The sequence below is a fragment of the Eptesicus fuscus genome, chromosome 4, assembly GCF_027574615.1.
Source record: "Eptesicus fuscus isolate TK198812 chromosome 4, DD_ASM_mEF_20220401, whole genome shotgun sequence".
Classification (NCBI taxonomy): domain Eukaryota; kingdom Metazoa; phylum Chordata; class Mammalia; order Chiroptera; family Vespertilionidae; genus Eptesicus; species Eptesicus fuscus.
This window is the reverse complement of record NC_072476.1, coordinates 104,838,581-104,852,502: the sequence shown is the minus strand read 5'-3', so window position 1 is coordinate 104,852,502 and position 13,922 is coordinate 104,838,581. Positions and strand designations below refer to the sequence as shown.

Below are 13,922 nucleotides of genomic sequence, written 5' to 3'. Positions count from 1 at the left end.
AATGGATCCCAGTGGAAATTTTGACATGGAATTTCTACTTAGGTCCCTTCTTTTTAGCAGGACTGGACTCTAGTTTCTGCTCTCCTAGCCCCAAAACTCCAGTTGTTGAATCATTGCCTTCATGTCTGTCGCCTAGCCTCTGAGCTGCAGCTTTCTCCTCAGTTTACTAGCAGCCTTTCAACATTTTTTTCCCCACCAAGTTTACAAATACCTCAAGGAGAAAGCATCACCAAATGTTGTAACCATTTAGTCTTCCTTTCTCTCTGCAATCTTAGGCCTTCAAAACCTGACTCATAACTTGTATCTCCAGCAGCACACAACATTCTTGGCAAAATAGAGGCACTCAATAGATGCTGTTTTGAATGAATGAATAAATGGATTTTCTGATGAAAATGGTGCAGAAATAGAGCAGTAGTTTGTAGACTATTGTCCAAGGTCCATTAGAGAGCTTGCCAAAATTTTTTAAAAAATTGTGAAATCTGAGTTGCTTTCCATAAAAATGTATGCTTCTCATTTTTCTCTTTGCTGCTTCTTTTAAGTAGGAAGTTTGAACTAATAAACATAATCAAGCAAGAAAAAATAGAGATTGGAAACCAAATAACATTTAACACTTTTATGGTTGCAAGGTTAAAGGCAGTTTTTTAAAAATTTCAGCTAGTAAAATATGCAACTGGATAGATGCTAATGACACACAAATAAACACAGTTCCTGGGGAAGTTCTACCAGACTGGAGAGATATGTGGCGGCTGTGAAAAATTAGGTTTGGACAGCAGGCTGGACTTTAGGTCTCTATTTATAAGGCTCATGTATTTTAAGTCTTTCATTGGTCAATTACATGTGGGGCCTGGTGGGACATGTCTTTGTGGGCACCCTAAGAGTGAGCTCACAACTTCTTTCTTGTCTTCCAAGGTGAAAAAGCAGAGCAAGTACAACAGTAGCATTCAAGGAGGTCATGTTTTTACAAAGATGGTTTAGGAAATCAATGACCCTTGTATTATGCTCTTCTTCTTTTTTTAATCTTTAGGAATTGTCTGTGTTCTACCAACACTGATGGATGGCATACAGAGTCATCCCCAGAAACCTTCCTACGCAATTGGCGATAAGGTGACCTTTTCCTGTTTGCATGGCATGTCACTAGAAGGTCCTTCAACATTTATCTGTGGATCCAGCCTTAAGTGGAGTCCTGAGATAAAGGATGTCCATTGTGTCCATAGAGGTGAGCAGTCCCAGGTTGGTTTAAGGACACCTGCACCCAAGCATGTGACAGTCGTTGTGGCGGTCCTTTATGGCCTTGAATCACCATAAATGTTGAATCATTGCCTTCGCCTCTGCCTGTCATGAGAAGGCAGTCAGTTCATAGAGCAAATAGCAGACTTTTTTACATGGCACAGATAGACTCATGGAGTGCAAAGGAAGGCAAGAATAGCCCTGGTGATTCTTACATTTGAACTGAAATCCTTTATATAAAAGTTTAGCTTTGTATCACTTAGAGTGCCAAGGAAAAATATTTTTAAAAGCTCATTTCTGGTTTCCTCCTGATTTTTAAATGTACTTTTATGAAGTCCAAAGTTGAGATAATAAGTTATAAAACATTTTGTATGTTTTATTTATGGGCTTTCAGAAAATTTATTAGTATTATTTAAATAGAAAAATTAAAACCATTTTACAAAGCAGAGATCATTGAAGAAAACATGTTGTGGTTTGCAAAGTTGTTCTTAATAGTGTAAAACCAAAAGTCTAGTATTTTGAACATTAGGCAAATTAAAATGGTTTTTTAAAGAAATTAACGGAGGAAGAGATTTGGAAAGCCAAACTATTTCTTTTTTAGAAATGGATTTGTTTTTAAAAGAACCTCTTATTTCTTGTTTGCATTTTTTAAATTAATAAAAAATGTGTTTGGAATAATTAAAAACAGAAAAGAAGAAACACTACTTTGCATTCCATTTTATATGGTATTCTTATTTCCCTAGTGTATGATTTTGATCTCAGTGCTGAAATTTGTCTTTGCCAGTGAGAATGAAGTACTAGATTCCATGAGTGACACTATGAGGTGACTTACATGGTCACAACGACAAAGAGATCAGATGCTAAGTAGATCAGAGATGACAGGACAGCAGGGCAGCCTGTCTAATGGAATGCCCACTCCCCAGCTACCACCTGCTCTTTGGCTGCCAAAGGCCCTTATCAGAGATAAGGTTTTTTTTAAAAAAACATATTTTTATTGACTTCAGAGAGAGGAAGAGAGAGAGAGAGAGAAAAAGATCAAAGATGTAAGGGAATCATTGATTGGCTGCTTCCTGCATGCCCTCTACTGGGGATAGAGCCATCAACTGAACTATGTGCCCTTGATTGGAATCGAATCCAGCACCCTTCGTCTGCAGGCCGACGCTCTATCCACTGAGCCAAACTGGGTAGGGCTGTTTTTTCCCCCTATATGCACTGAAGCAGAAATACGAATTTATTTGGGTATTGGACCTGTGCAATAGACCGGTGATTCTAAAGTTAAATAGAACAATGTAGGGTTGATGAGATTGCTCCTTCATTCCAAAGGAGGTTATATACTTGTCTTTCTCAAATGTCTGCTTCAGCCCTGTTATAGCACAATTTGGTATGAAATTTGTCCCACTCAGTAGCAAATTCTATTGAAGTTTGAATGAAGGATGTTTTTCAGACCTGCACGTTTTGGGGAAGATGTTAATAACAATAATAACTACCTTTAAAATAAGCCCATAATAAGTAAAAAATTCCAGGATTGTCAACCTCCAAAGTTAATGTTTATTTTAATTTTTATTCATTTCAGAATAAAATAAAGGGAGAGAGAGAAAGATAGAAACATCAATGATGAGAGAGAATCACTGATTGGCTGCCTCCTGCACACCTCACACTGGGGAATGAGACCGCTATCTGGGCATGTGCCCTGACCAGGAATCAAACCTGGTCATAGGTCAGTGCTCATCCACTGAGCCACACTGGCTGGGCCAAAGTTAATGTTTTAAAATACCTGCTGAATCCATACTTAGTTTTTATTATTGTGGTAAACTATACATACCATAAAGTTTACTATTTTAACCATTTTAAAATATGTACAGTTCAGTGGCATTGAATTCATTCCCTTTATTGTTGAAACCATCACCACCAACCATCTCCAGAACTTTTTCATCCTCCAATCGGAAACTCTGTACCTATTAAACACTAATCCCTTACTCCCTACCCAGTCAGGGTTTAGTCTTGATGTGGAGATAATCTGGTTTTAAAATAGTAAAGGTACATACTCTACGTGAGTCCTAAGAGCATGGTTAATTGAGCTACAAAGAAAACAAAGTTATGCTCTTTTTAAATGCAAAAGTTTTGGTCTAGGTAATTCTATAAGTAATTTTTACAAGGACATTATAATAACTTTTAGAAAATATTTAAAATCTAAAATTTCATCCTTAAGAATGATTACCAAATGATGTTCTAATCAAAATGCAGAAATAATTTACATGACTTTAGCACTGAACTTTAGTTTTGGTACATTTAGATGAGAGTTTCTCAACCCCAACATGATTGGAATTATGGGCCTGGTAATTCTTTGTTGTGGGAACCTGTCCTATACATTGTGAAGTAGTTACCAGCATCCCTGATCTCCACCCACTAGATGTCTGTAGCGTCCTTTAGTGTAACAACCTAACATGTCCCCAGACCACTCTGTGGGCTGTGTCTATGACGGATTTGCACGCCACCCTGGAGCAGGGCCTATGCCGATCTTCCTTGAATCGTTCCTATTTTAGTATATGTGCTGCCAATGTGAGCCCTGAACACCAACTTCTTGATAAAAAGCAGCCTGTTCTACTGGCCTTGGATTCAGACAAGCATGGACTTGAATCCTGGCCTGGCCAACCTGTTAAATCTGTGAACTGGAACCAACTTCATAACTTCTCTGACCTTTACTATCCTCATCTCTTCAATGGGCATTTGTTAGGGAGGGTTTAATATCGCAATGTATAAGAAGTGCATAGCTGATAGTAAATGCTCAAGAAATGATAGCTGCTGGGACCAATGATGCTACTCACAGGGTGCTCCGAGGAATGTTCTATCCCTTGTAAAATGCTTTCCAGCTTTATATTTTTACTGTCCCAACGTGTTGAGAACATCATAGAGCCAGTTTCACCCTGAAAATGATACGTTGTTCACCACCAAGGAGCTCTTCTCCCAACGACTGCGTCTCTCATATCTCTTGCTTTTTAGAATCCCCTGTGACACAGGCAGCGCCTCAGTGTCAGCCCTGGGAGAAAGTGAAGAATTCAAGATGTGTTTGTAAATTGCCCTACGAATGTCGGTAAGCCCTGTCTTTGCTCACGTCTCTGTTTTATTTTACTCAAGATAGAGAAAATGATTTCTTAGATGCTGGTCTCTGTTAGGGGGAAGGTGCTGCTGACCGAGGGCTAAGGCTCTGTGCCTTTTCATCTGTCCATCTGCTGCCTGTTACTTGCCTGGCGAGTTGTCACCTGGGCTGACAACTGGGGCATCAGCAGTGCTCTCACCTGGCTAGCGAGGCTGAAGGACTACTTGTTCTCTATAAAACGGTGCAACACGACAAATTGTCACCTGAGCGTTTCGAATTTGAGAGGATTAGGACTGAAATCCTCCTGAGACATAAACTCTCCAAGCAATGCCGACAGGGAAAAAAAGCAGCTGCTTTTCTGATTCTGGAAATGTCTGTCTCTAGATGGCTTTATAAGATGCCACCTAACTGGCCCTAGCTGGTTTGGCTCAGTGGGTAGAGAGTTGGCCTGTGGGCCAAAGGGTCCCAGGTTCGATTCCGGTCAAGGGCAGGTACCTCAGTTGTAGGCTCCTCCCTGGCCTGGGGCCCTTGCAGAAGGCAACTAATCGATATGTTTCTCTCACATCAATGTTTCTCTCTGTCTTTCCCTCTCTCTTTCATTCTCCCTAAAAATCAATGGAAAAATACCCTTGGGTGACGATTAACAAAACAAAACAAAACAAAAGATGCCACCCAGCTGGAAACCAGCCCATTGTAGGAGGAGACCTGAAGGAGTTGCTAGATGTCCGTGCCATGGTCCTAGTCAGGCTCAGATGGCAGGATTAAGTGAGGACAGAGAAGGTTTACTTTGATTCACTGTCATCGTCTTTCCAAATGAACTGAAGTGTGGGAGAGGAAAGGACACTGCAAGCCACAGGGCAGGGTCCTGATGGGTCACAGCTCGGGTATATCTCTGTGCCCAAGCCTGGAGGATCAAGAGAGGAGCATTTAGGAGAACCTAGAGGCAGAGGGAGGTGTGCAGATGGCAGCTGAGGAAGGACCTCAGAAATCCCCCAGGAGGGCGTCAGGGGATCTGCACTCTGTTCCCCTTCCAGTGTCCTGCCATCGCTCCCCACTGATGAAATGCCCCCAAAGCTAGAGGACAAGGACGTCTGTGGATGTGTCTTACCCATCAGTCCTCCAGGCAGGGCAGAGAAGAGAAAGAGTGACTCTGAAGAGGCACGTGGGAGATAGCCAGGCCCTGGACTTAAAACCCACATCTACTGGCCACTTACTTGGCTTTCAGTTATTACCATCATCCAAGTGCACATCCAACTCCATGAATTCCTGCAGCGGGTAGTGTGGTCGTGGTGGCACCTGGCAGGAAGGAACTTCTCCCGGGAAGGAGAAGTCAGTGAAATAGTGTGGATGGCAACAGTGTTTGGGCCCCGGATATTCTGACGGTGCTGTTATTTCCTATCAATCATCGTTTACTTTGACTCACTTTCATTGTCTTTCCAAATTCCCCGATTCTTTCCTTTATCAGCAGCCTCTGCTTATAGACGTGGTGTGTGTGAGATTGCATATCAGATCCCGACACAAGGTGGCCTTGTAGAATCTCTGCCTTTGAAGCTGTTCTGAGTAGTTCTATTTAAAGTCTGAAGAAGCAGATAAAGAGATACACCAGGATTTGTTTTCCCCGTGCAAACAACTCCAAGTAAACTTACTACTTGGTCAGAGAAGAAAATATTAGAACTAAATATAAATACATGTGAAGATAGACTTGGTCTGCTACGCAAACATGCTTTGCTGTCCCAGGTTTCACTACAGCAAAGCCTTCCTTACCCATCAACATTCAAACAAGATATGTGCTTGTTTATTATTTTATTTTTTATTTCTTTACATTTTTATTGATTTCAGAAAGAAAGGGAGCAGGAGAGTGAGGTAGAAACATCAATGATGAGAGAAAATCATGGATTGGCTGCCCCCTGCACACCCCACACTGGGGATTGAGGCCGCAATCTGGGCATGTGCCGTGACTGGGAATCGAACTGTGATCTCCTGGTTCATAGGTCAATGCTCAACCACTGAGCCACACTGTCCGGGTGAGATGTGCTTGTTTATATTTCTCCCAAGCGACATTTCTCCCAAGTTGGGTCTCATCATTTCGACACCAATGCTTAAGAAAAAAAGAACAATTACTTATGGAAATATTTCTAAAGTATTTTGTAAACATAGACACTAACAATTAGCAATGAAACAGTTTCATCTTCCCGGAGGTTTCAGTCATCGGCTGTGAATGAAATTCTCAGGGCTTCGGGGCTGGGAGAGCGTGAGTGTCCTGCAGCCGGTGGTCCAGTCCCGCCAGAGCCTCTGGGGCTGGATGTTGGCGTGTTCTCTGTCCCTCCCTGTGGTCAGTCCCCCAGCTGTCCCAGCAGCGCTGCCTTCTCCTCTCATCTGCTGTCTCTGATGTGATCTAGGTGAAACTAGATCCACACTAGCTATCTAAGCTTCTAGAAGTTGTGAGCAAATAGAGAGCAAAATATGTTCATTGAGAAGATGAGGGGGACTGGGCCCTGGTGAGGAGAGGGGTATGAGTTTCCCTTCCATCTCTTTGCTGTGAGCGATGACACCCGAGACCCTGAGCTCAGAACCTCACCTGCCACTTCCTACCCTCCGCTTTTAAGAATGAAGAGCTACTACATAATATGACTTAAAAAAATCCGTTTCAGGTCCTCCTTGGGTGTATGTGCTCGGGACGAGAAAAACCAAAGGATACTGCCTCTGACCGTTTGCAAGGTGCATGCCCTCCACTGTCAGGGTAAAAGGTTCACCCTGATGGGCTCGGAGAGCTGCGCTCTGCCGGCCCCTGCCAAGAAGGCGTGCGGCGCGTGTCCACTGTGGGAGAAATGCGATGGTGAGGGCATTTCTTTCTTTTCTTTTCTTTTCTTTTCTTTTCTCTTCTTTTCTCTTCTCTTCTCTTCTCTTCTCTTCTCTTCTCTTCTCTTCTCTTCTCTTCTCTTCTCTTCTCTTCTCTTCTCTTCTCTCCTCTCCTCTCCTCTCCTCTCCTCTCCTCTCCTCTCCTCTCCTCTCCTCTCCTCTCCTCTCTTCTCTCCCCCCCTCCCCTCCCCTCCCCTCCCCTCCCCTCCCCTCCCCTCCCCTCCCCTCCCCTCCCCTCCCCTCCCCTCCCCTCTCCTCCCCTCCCCTCTCCTCTCCTCTCCTCTCCTCTCCTCTCCTCTCCAAGAATACGGACGCTTCACGAATCTGGTACCTCTGGAGATGCCTGGCTGGTGTAGTCCAGCCTTGACACTTGGAGCACTCAGAGCCCCCTGCACAGCTTGTTTCTGCTTTGTGTGGGGGATATCTGGTCTTTGGTGCTGCATGCCCGCTCTCTCAACACCAGTTGAATTCTCTGGTTCTTTGTCTCTGTTTGACCCTTGCCACCCAGTTCTTTGCTGAGGTCTCCTCATTTGGTTGGGGAGGTTGAAGTCAGAACCTACTGAGGTTCTGACTCCCCTGGATGGCCCCCTGGACTAGGACAGAGCTGGACAGCTCTTGACTTGGGAGAACTGCCCCACGTGCTCCGGAGAGTAACAGCAAGCTTGGCACCAGTTTCCAAACCTGCCTATTCTGAGCGGAGCAAACTGCCTGGCTTTCCTGGTCCCATGCTGTCCCAGGGGGTGGTGGGTTCCATCGCTGGCAGCAGGAGCTCCCATGGGACACTAACCACCACATGGAGGGAACACCCCGACTCGCCATCGCCACGACGTGCCCGTGAGCCCGTCTCGCTTCTTTTCCAGCCCAGAGCGGTGCGTGTGAATGCAGAGACGCCTCGGAGTGCCAGGAGGAAGGGAGCACGGTCTGCGTGGACGTGGACGGCGCCAAGCGGACGATGACCGAGTGCCAGGCCGGTGTCCTGAGGTGTGGAGGACAGAGCATCTCCGTCACCAGCATAGGGCCCTGCGAGGGGGAACCCCAGTAGAGGCCTGGCTGCTGTTGGCTTGCTCGGGATCAGCCACCGCTGTGGCTGCACTGAGACATCAGGTCACTGAGCACTTCAGACAGCGTCTCTCCGGTGGAGGCGCATTCTCTCTCATCCCTCCAGGGCCCCCTGCTCCCCTCGGCTCCCCGCCACCTACCTAAGCCAAACCCAACTCAGATCCTCATTCTCTTCTTCCTAAAACATCAGTCAGGATGGAGAATAGCCATGCGCCTCTGCATGAGTGAACTGTATGTTCTTGGAAAAGTGGCTAACTTCCCTGGACCTTGACTTTCATTGGGAAAATTAGAGGGTTGCTCCCTTCAAGCCTATGATTCTTCCAAATCTGATGGGCCCGCCCAGGGGCCCCAACACACTCTGCAAATTGATTAGGAAACAGGAAGATTAGAGAGGCGGCCTCCCCCAGTGAAACCGAAGGGGACCTTGAATACAAAGGGGACCTTGAATGGGAAAAGGCAGGTGCAATCATTCCATCCCAAGAAGCACACCTGTGCTTCACCGTATTGGCTCATGTCGGGGTCCTTTCAGGACATTGAAACATGAATTGTCACCACCAAGCCCAACATGCTTTACGCATGGGCACTTTCTGCCTTTTTGTCTGAGAACACACACAATTCAGTCTTCTTTGCGGGGGGCTTTTTTTAGTATGAGTCAAACACAAGACCTGCAATTTGCCCCTCTCATCCCTTTTCCTTGGTAGGAAGCATCAAGTTCATGCCTGTATGTTAAAGAGAATGGTTTTCTCTGATGTGGGTACACACCGAGATTTTTCAGGGGGCTGTAGAGGTAGATCAATTTGAAGCATTGGCATTCAATTTATTCCTTATTCACTCTTTATTAAAACAAAACAAAAAGAAAACAGCTGTGGGAGATGAAATGAGTGGGCTTAAATGGAATTTAAAGTATGCTTTTTTATATGCAAATAATATTTCTGTATTTTTCTGATACTGATAAATACATTGCAACAAAACTTTAGTTAAAATGACAATGATTAAAATACTCATTGAAGATACCATCCTTTGGAAATTTTTTATCTGTATTATGTTTAACTTTAAAGAATATTCCCATAAAGAATGGTTAATGTGTTCTTTTAAAATATATTTTTATTTTTAAGCTACATTTTGAAGTATGATTGACATATTAAAAGCCATGCATGCCCAGCTACTGTGGCTCAGTGTTTGAGCCATCAATTCGATTCCCGGTCAGGGCACATGCCTGGGTTTCAGGCTCGGTCCTCAGTGTGTGTGTGTGTGTGTGTGTGCAGGAGGCAGACTATTGGTGATTCTTTCTCATCGATGTTTCTATCTCTCTATCCCTCTCTCCAAAAAAAAAAAAAATCAATAAAAGCATATAAAAAAATAAAAAGCTGTGCATGTGTAATGAATACCGCAACTTGATGAGTTTGGGGAGAAGCATACTCCCATCGAGGCCATAAATATATCCATCAGTTCCCAAAGTCTCCTTCTACTCCCATTATTATTATTGTAGGAAGACAATATAAGATCTTCCTTTTAGAAAAATTTAAGCATCCATTACAGTATTGTTAGCCAGCGGCAACAGCTTGTACATGGCTACAGCTATGCTGTAGAGTGGATCTCTAGAACTTAGTCATCTTACATAACTGACACTTGCTAAACTTGACCATCATTTCCCCAGTTGTCCCTCTGAGCTCCTGGCAACCACCATTCTAACTTCTGCTTCTATCGGCTTGATTATTTTAAATTCCACATATAAGTAAGATAATATAGGGTTTTTTTTTTCTGGTTTATTTCCTTTAGCATAATGCCCTCCCAGTCCACCCATATTGTCACAAAGAAGGGTTTGCTTCTTCTTCTTTAAAAGAATCTATTGATTTCAGAGAGGAAGGGATAGGAGAGAGAGATAGAAACATCAAAGATGAGAGAGAATCATTGATTGTCTGCCTCCTGCATGCCCCTCAGTAGGGACCAAGCCCACAACCTGGGCACATACTCTGACCAGGAATTGAACTGTGACCGCTTGGTTCATAGTTCAATGCTCAACCACTGAGCAACACCGCTGGGCGGCTGGTGGTGGTGGTGGTGGTGGTTGTTCTTCTTCTTCTTCTCGCCGCCCCCCCCTCCTCTTCCTCTTTTTTCATCTTTTACTCCTTCTCCTTTTGATTTAAAAGAATAGTTTATTGATTTTCAGAGAGAGAGAGGAAGGGAGAGGGAGAGAGTGAAGCATGAATGTGAGAGCACAACATAGATCAACTGCCTCCTGCACACCCCCTACTAGGAGATTGGGCCCCTAGCCTGGGCAAGTGCCTTTGACTGGGAATCAAACTGGCAACCTCCCAGTGCACAGGATGATGTTCCACCAACTGAGCCACACTGGCCAGGGCTTCCTCTTTTTTTTTAAAGGCTGCATAGCATTCCAGTGAATATCTATACCACATTTTCTTTATCCACTTATCCATGGCCAAACACTTGGGTTGTTTCTATATCTTGACTATTGTGAACAATGCTGCAATGAACATGAGGGTGCAGGTATCTCTTCAAGATCCCGTTTTCAATTCCTTTGGATATACACCCACAAGTGGGGGATTGCTGGATCATATGGTAGTTTTACTTATAACTTTTTGAGGAACCTCCATACAGTATTCCACAATGGCTGTACCCAGGTCTCACCCAGGTCCAGCTTTGTATACCAAATTTTCCTTGAGTGACAACTCAGATATAATATGTTCAAGTTACAGGGAGGTAGATTTACATTGATTGAAAACAATAATATTCAGAAATGTTTAATTGAGGCCAACTACATTTGTTAGAGGTTATTGTGAAGTTAATTTCTGCCCTGGATAGGGGGATAGATTTGAAAATGCCAGACCCAGGTACAGATCTCAAAACAAAGAGTTGAACAAGTACTTTATTTGGTAGAAGAGAGATTAGTATTTTTGCAGTAATTTCTCATCTTTTCTTAAGCTAACTTGGAGTTAGGTGTCTACTACTTATGCTCCCCCACCCGTTTCTTAACTGAGACAGAGAACATAGTTGTCACTGTCAAATGCTACAGGAGAAAGAGGCCTGTAAAAAGGGAACTAGAAGATCTGACAGCTAAAGTTTGAGAAAGATGTTTCACACAGTCAGTGAAGGAGCAGTAAGGGATTAATGAGCAGTTGTTGGAGAAGGAGGGGAGCAGTGAATGAAGTTGTAGTGAAATGCTGTCTTGAAATATGTAATTTCATGCCTTTTTTCCCCCCTGAACATTACTATATTTGTCCTTTCCTCTAGTTAGAGACATTCACAATCTATAATAATAAAAGCAAAATATGCTAATTAGACTGGACGTCCTTCCAAATGTCCTTCTGGACGACCTTCCAGATAAAGCTGGGGCTATGAGGGAAGCCCAGGCCCTGGGTGCCTGCCAGTGGCTGGAGGGAAGCCAGTGCCAGCAGTTGGGGGAAGGAAGGCCTACTCTTACACAGATTTTGTGCATCGGGCCTCTAGTTCTCAGGGGGGAAATTCATGCACTGGAGGGGGGGGGGTCCTTCAGCCTGGCCTGCCCCCTCTCACAGTCTGGGAGCCCTCAGGGGCAGAAGGCAACCTGGCAATCAGGGGAAGGCGATGCCCCATCACACCTCTGCTGCTGCCACTTCTGGCAGTGCAAGCCTTGGTCGGCCCTGGTTACCTGAGTCTCGGGCAGCCCTGGGCAGTTGGGCAGATGCCATCTGAGCCTTGCCTGCACCTCGGGCAGGCCCTGGGTGGCTGGGGGGCTGAGGGGACTGGGGGACTCTGGAGACAGGCATGTGGAGCGGCCGGGCCCACCTGGGGGCAGGCCCAGCCTTGCTGCATACCTGCCATCCTGGCAGGGCTGAGGGGACTGGGCACCACCATCTTGTGGCTGTGGGTGCTGCCATCTTTGAGGGCAGGCAGTCAATTAGTATATTCCCTCCTTATTGGCTGTGGCTGCCACCATCTTTAAGAGTGGGACAGTCAATTAGCATATTCCCTCCTTATTGGTTGTGGGTGCCACCATCTTTGCAATGGTGTGAGGGTCAATTAGCATATTCCCTCTTTATTAGATAGGATTAGGTTCGAGGCAGTGGGTTTGCAAAGAGAAAGTGACTTACAATGTTAAATCTTTAAAAATGTTTGAGATTTCCAAAATAAAGTCCTAAATAGCTAAAGAGAAGGCTTTGAGGGAAGCTAGAAGGACTATTTATGCCTGAAAACTGATCCCAAAGAAAACAGGGGGAAGAATCATGTAATACTTTAAAAAATAAATTAGAAAAAAGAAAGAAAATAGAGGGAGTGTGATAATTTTCCTGCCTGCCCGTCCCTCTGCCCCAGGCCAGGTGAGGGCCATATGGGTAAGGATAGGATAGAGCCTTGGAGGAGAAGGTAGAAAGTGCTGAGATTAAAATCACCTGGACCTTGGGTGGGGGAGGGGGAAGGGACGGTGGGGTGAGGGGCAGGGGATTGGCTGGCGCATTAACCATCACCAGCTTCAGAGAGGTACATGGGAGCCCAGCCATATCCTACAGATCATCACTCAGTAGAAGTGGCCCTGCAAGTCACCTGGGCAGAGAAGCTGCTTCGGATGACCTCCTAATTGCATTGGCCAGTGCCTTCCTGTGACATAGCACCAACTTCCTAATCATGGACTGACAGGCGTGCTGCTTGTCAATGCCCTGAGATTCAGTGAGCCCCATCCCATCAGCTCTGTGCAGAACCTCCCTCCCACCCCTACCAGCCTAAGACCCTTGTAGTCCCCTTGAAATGGAGGGAAGGTTCTTGGTGTTCAGGTGGGGTATGTTGGGGGTACAGAAGGGCAAGCAGGAATGTCTGACAAATGACAAACTCTGCCCAGTGACTAGCTAGACTAGGCAGCTAGCTTGATTGAGGCCCCCCTCTCCACTGGCTAGGTCATGGCTAATCTCAGCTTCATATGGGAATTGTGAACCCATCCTGCTGGTAAGTGGCCACTTAGAGCTGTGGAGGCTGAGCATCTAGCTTACCCAGCATCCCCTGAAACAGCTTATTATGTGTCTGCACATAAATCATCAATCACTTTTCCTTTTGATTAAGATAAGTATTAATAAATATTTTTGAATCCCACAATTTATGATTTGCTCCATACCCACCAAAATTTCTTATACCCACAAACTCACAGACATACACTAACCCACCAATATTATTATTATTATAGATTGTGAATGTCTCTAACTAGAGGAAAGGCCAAATATAGGAATGTTCAGGGGGGAAAAAAGGCATGAAATTACATAAGCATTTGGATCACATGTTAAGAGAAGTATAATAGCTAGTTGAGGTGGTTATCATCCTATATAATAAAGAAGTAATATGCAAATTGACCGTCACACCCTTGGACAAGATGGCTGCCCCCATGTGGTCACAAGATGGTCGCCACAAGATGGCCGGCAGGGGAGGGCAGTTGTGGGTGATCAGGCCAGTAGGGGAGGGCAGTTGGGAGCGACCAGGCCTGCAGGGGAGGGCAGTTGGGGGCGACCGGGCCTGCAGGAGAGGGCACTGGGGGGCGACCGGGGCTGCAGGGGAGGGAGGACAGTTAGGGGTGACCAGGCCTTCAGGGGAGGGCAGTTGGGGGGGGGGAACCAGGCCTGCAGGGGAAGGCAGTTGGGGGCAACCAGGCCAGCAGGGGAGGGCAGTTGGGGGTGATCGGGCCGGCAGGGAGGGCATCCCC

At 45.3% G+C, this 13,922-nt stretch overlaps 1 protein-coding gene across 1 annotated transcript in view; it reads left to right on the top strand.

The window, feature by feature from the left end:
* C7 (complement C7) overlaps window positions 1-9,499 on the top strand; it is a 42,812-nt gene extending 33,313 nt beyond the window's left edge. Inside the window, exons 15-18 of the mRNA XM_028131278.2 lie at window positions 1,025-1,216; window positions 4,228-4,318; window positions 6,976-7,160; window positions 8,044-9,499. Of these exons, the coding sequence (XP_027987079.2) occupies window positions 1,025-1,216; window positions 4,228-4,318; window positions 6,976-7,160; window positions 8,044-8,225 (650 nt within the window). The 3' untranslated portion in view covers window positions 8,226-9,499. The remainder of the gene's footprint in view (window positions 1-1,024; window positions 1,217-4,227; window positions 4,319-6,975; window positions 7,161-8,043) is intronic.
* Window positions 9,500-13,922: the final 4,423 nt, after the last annotated feature.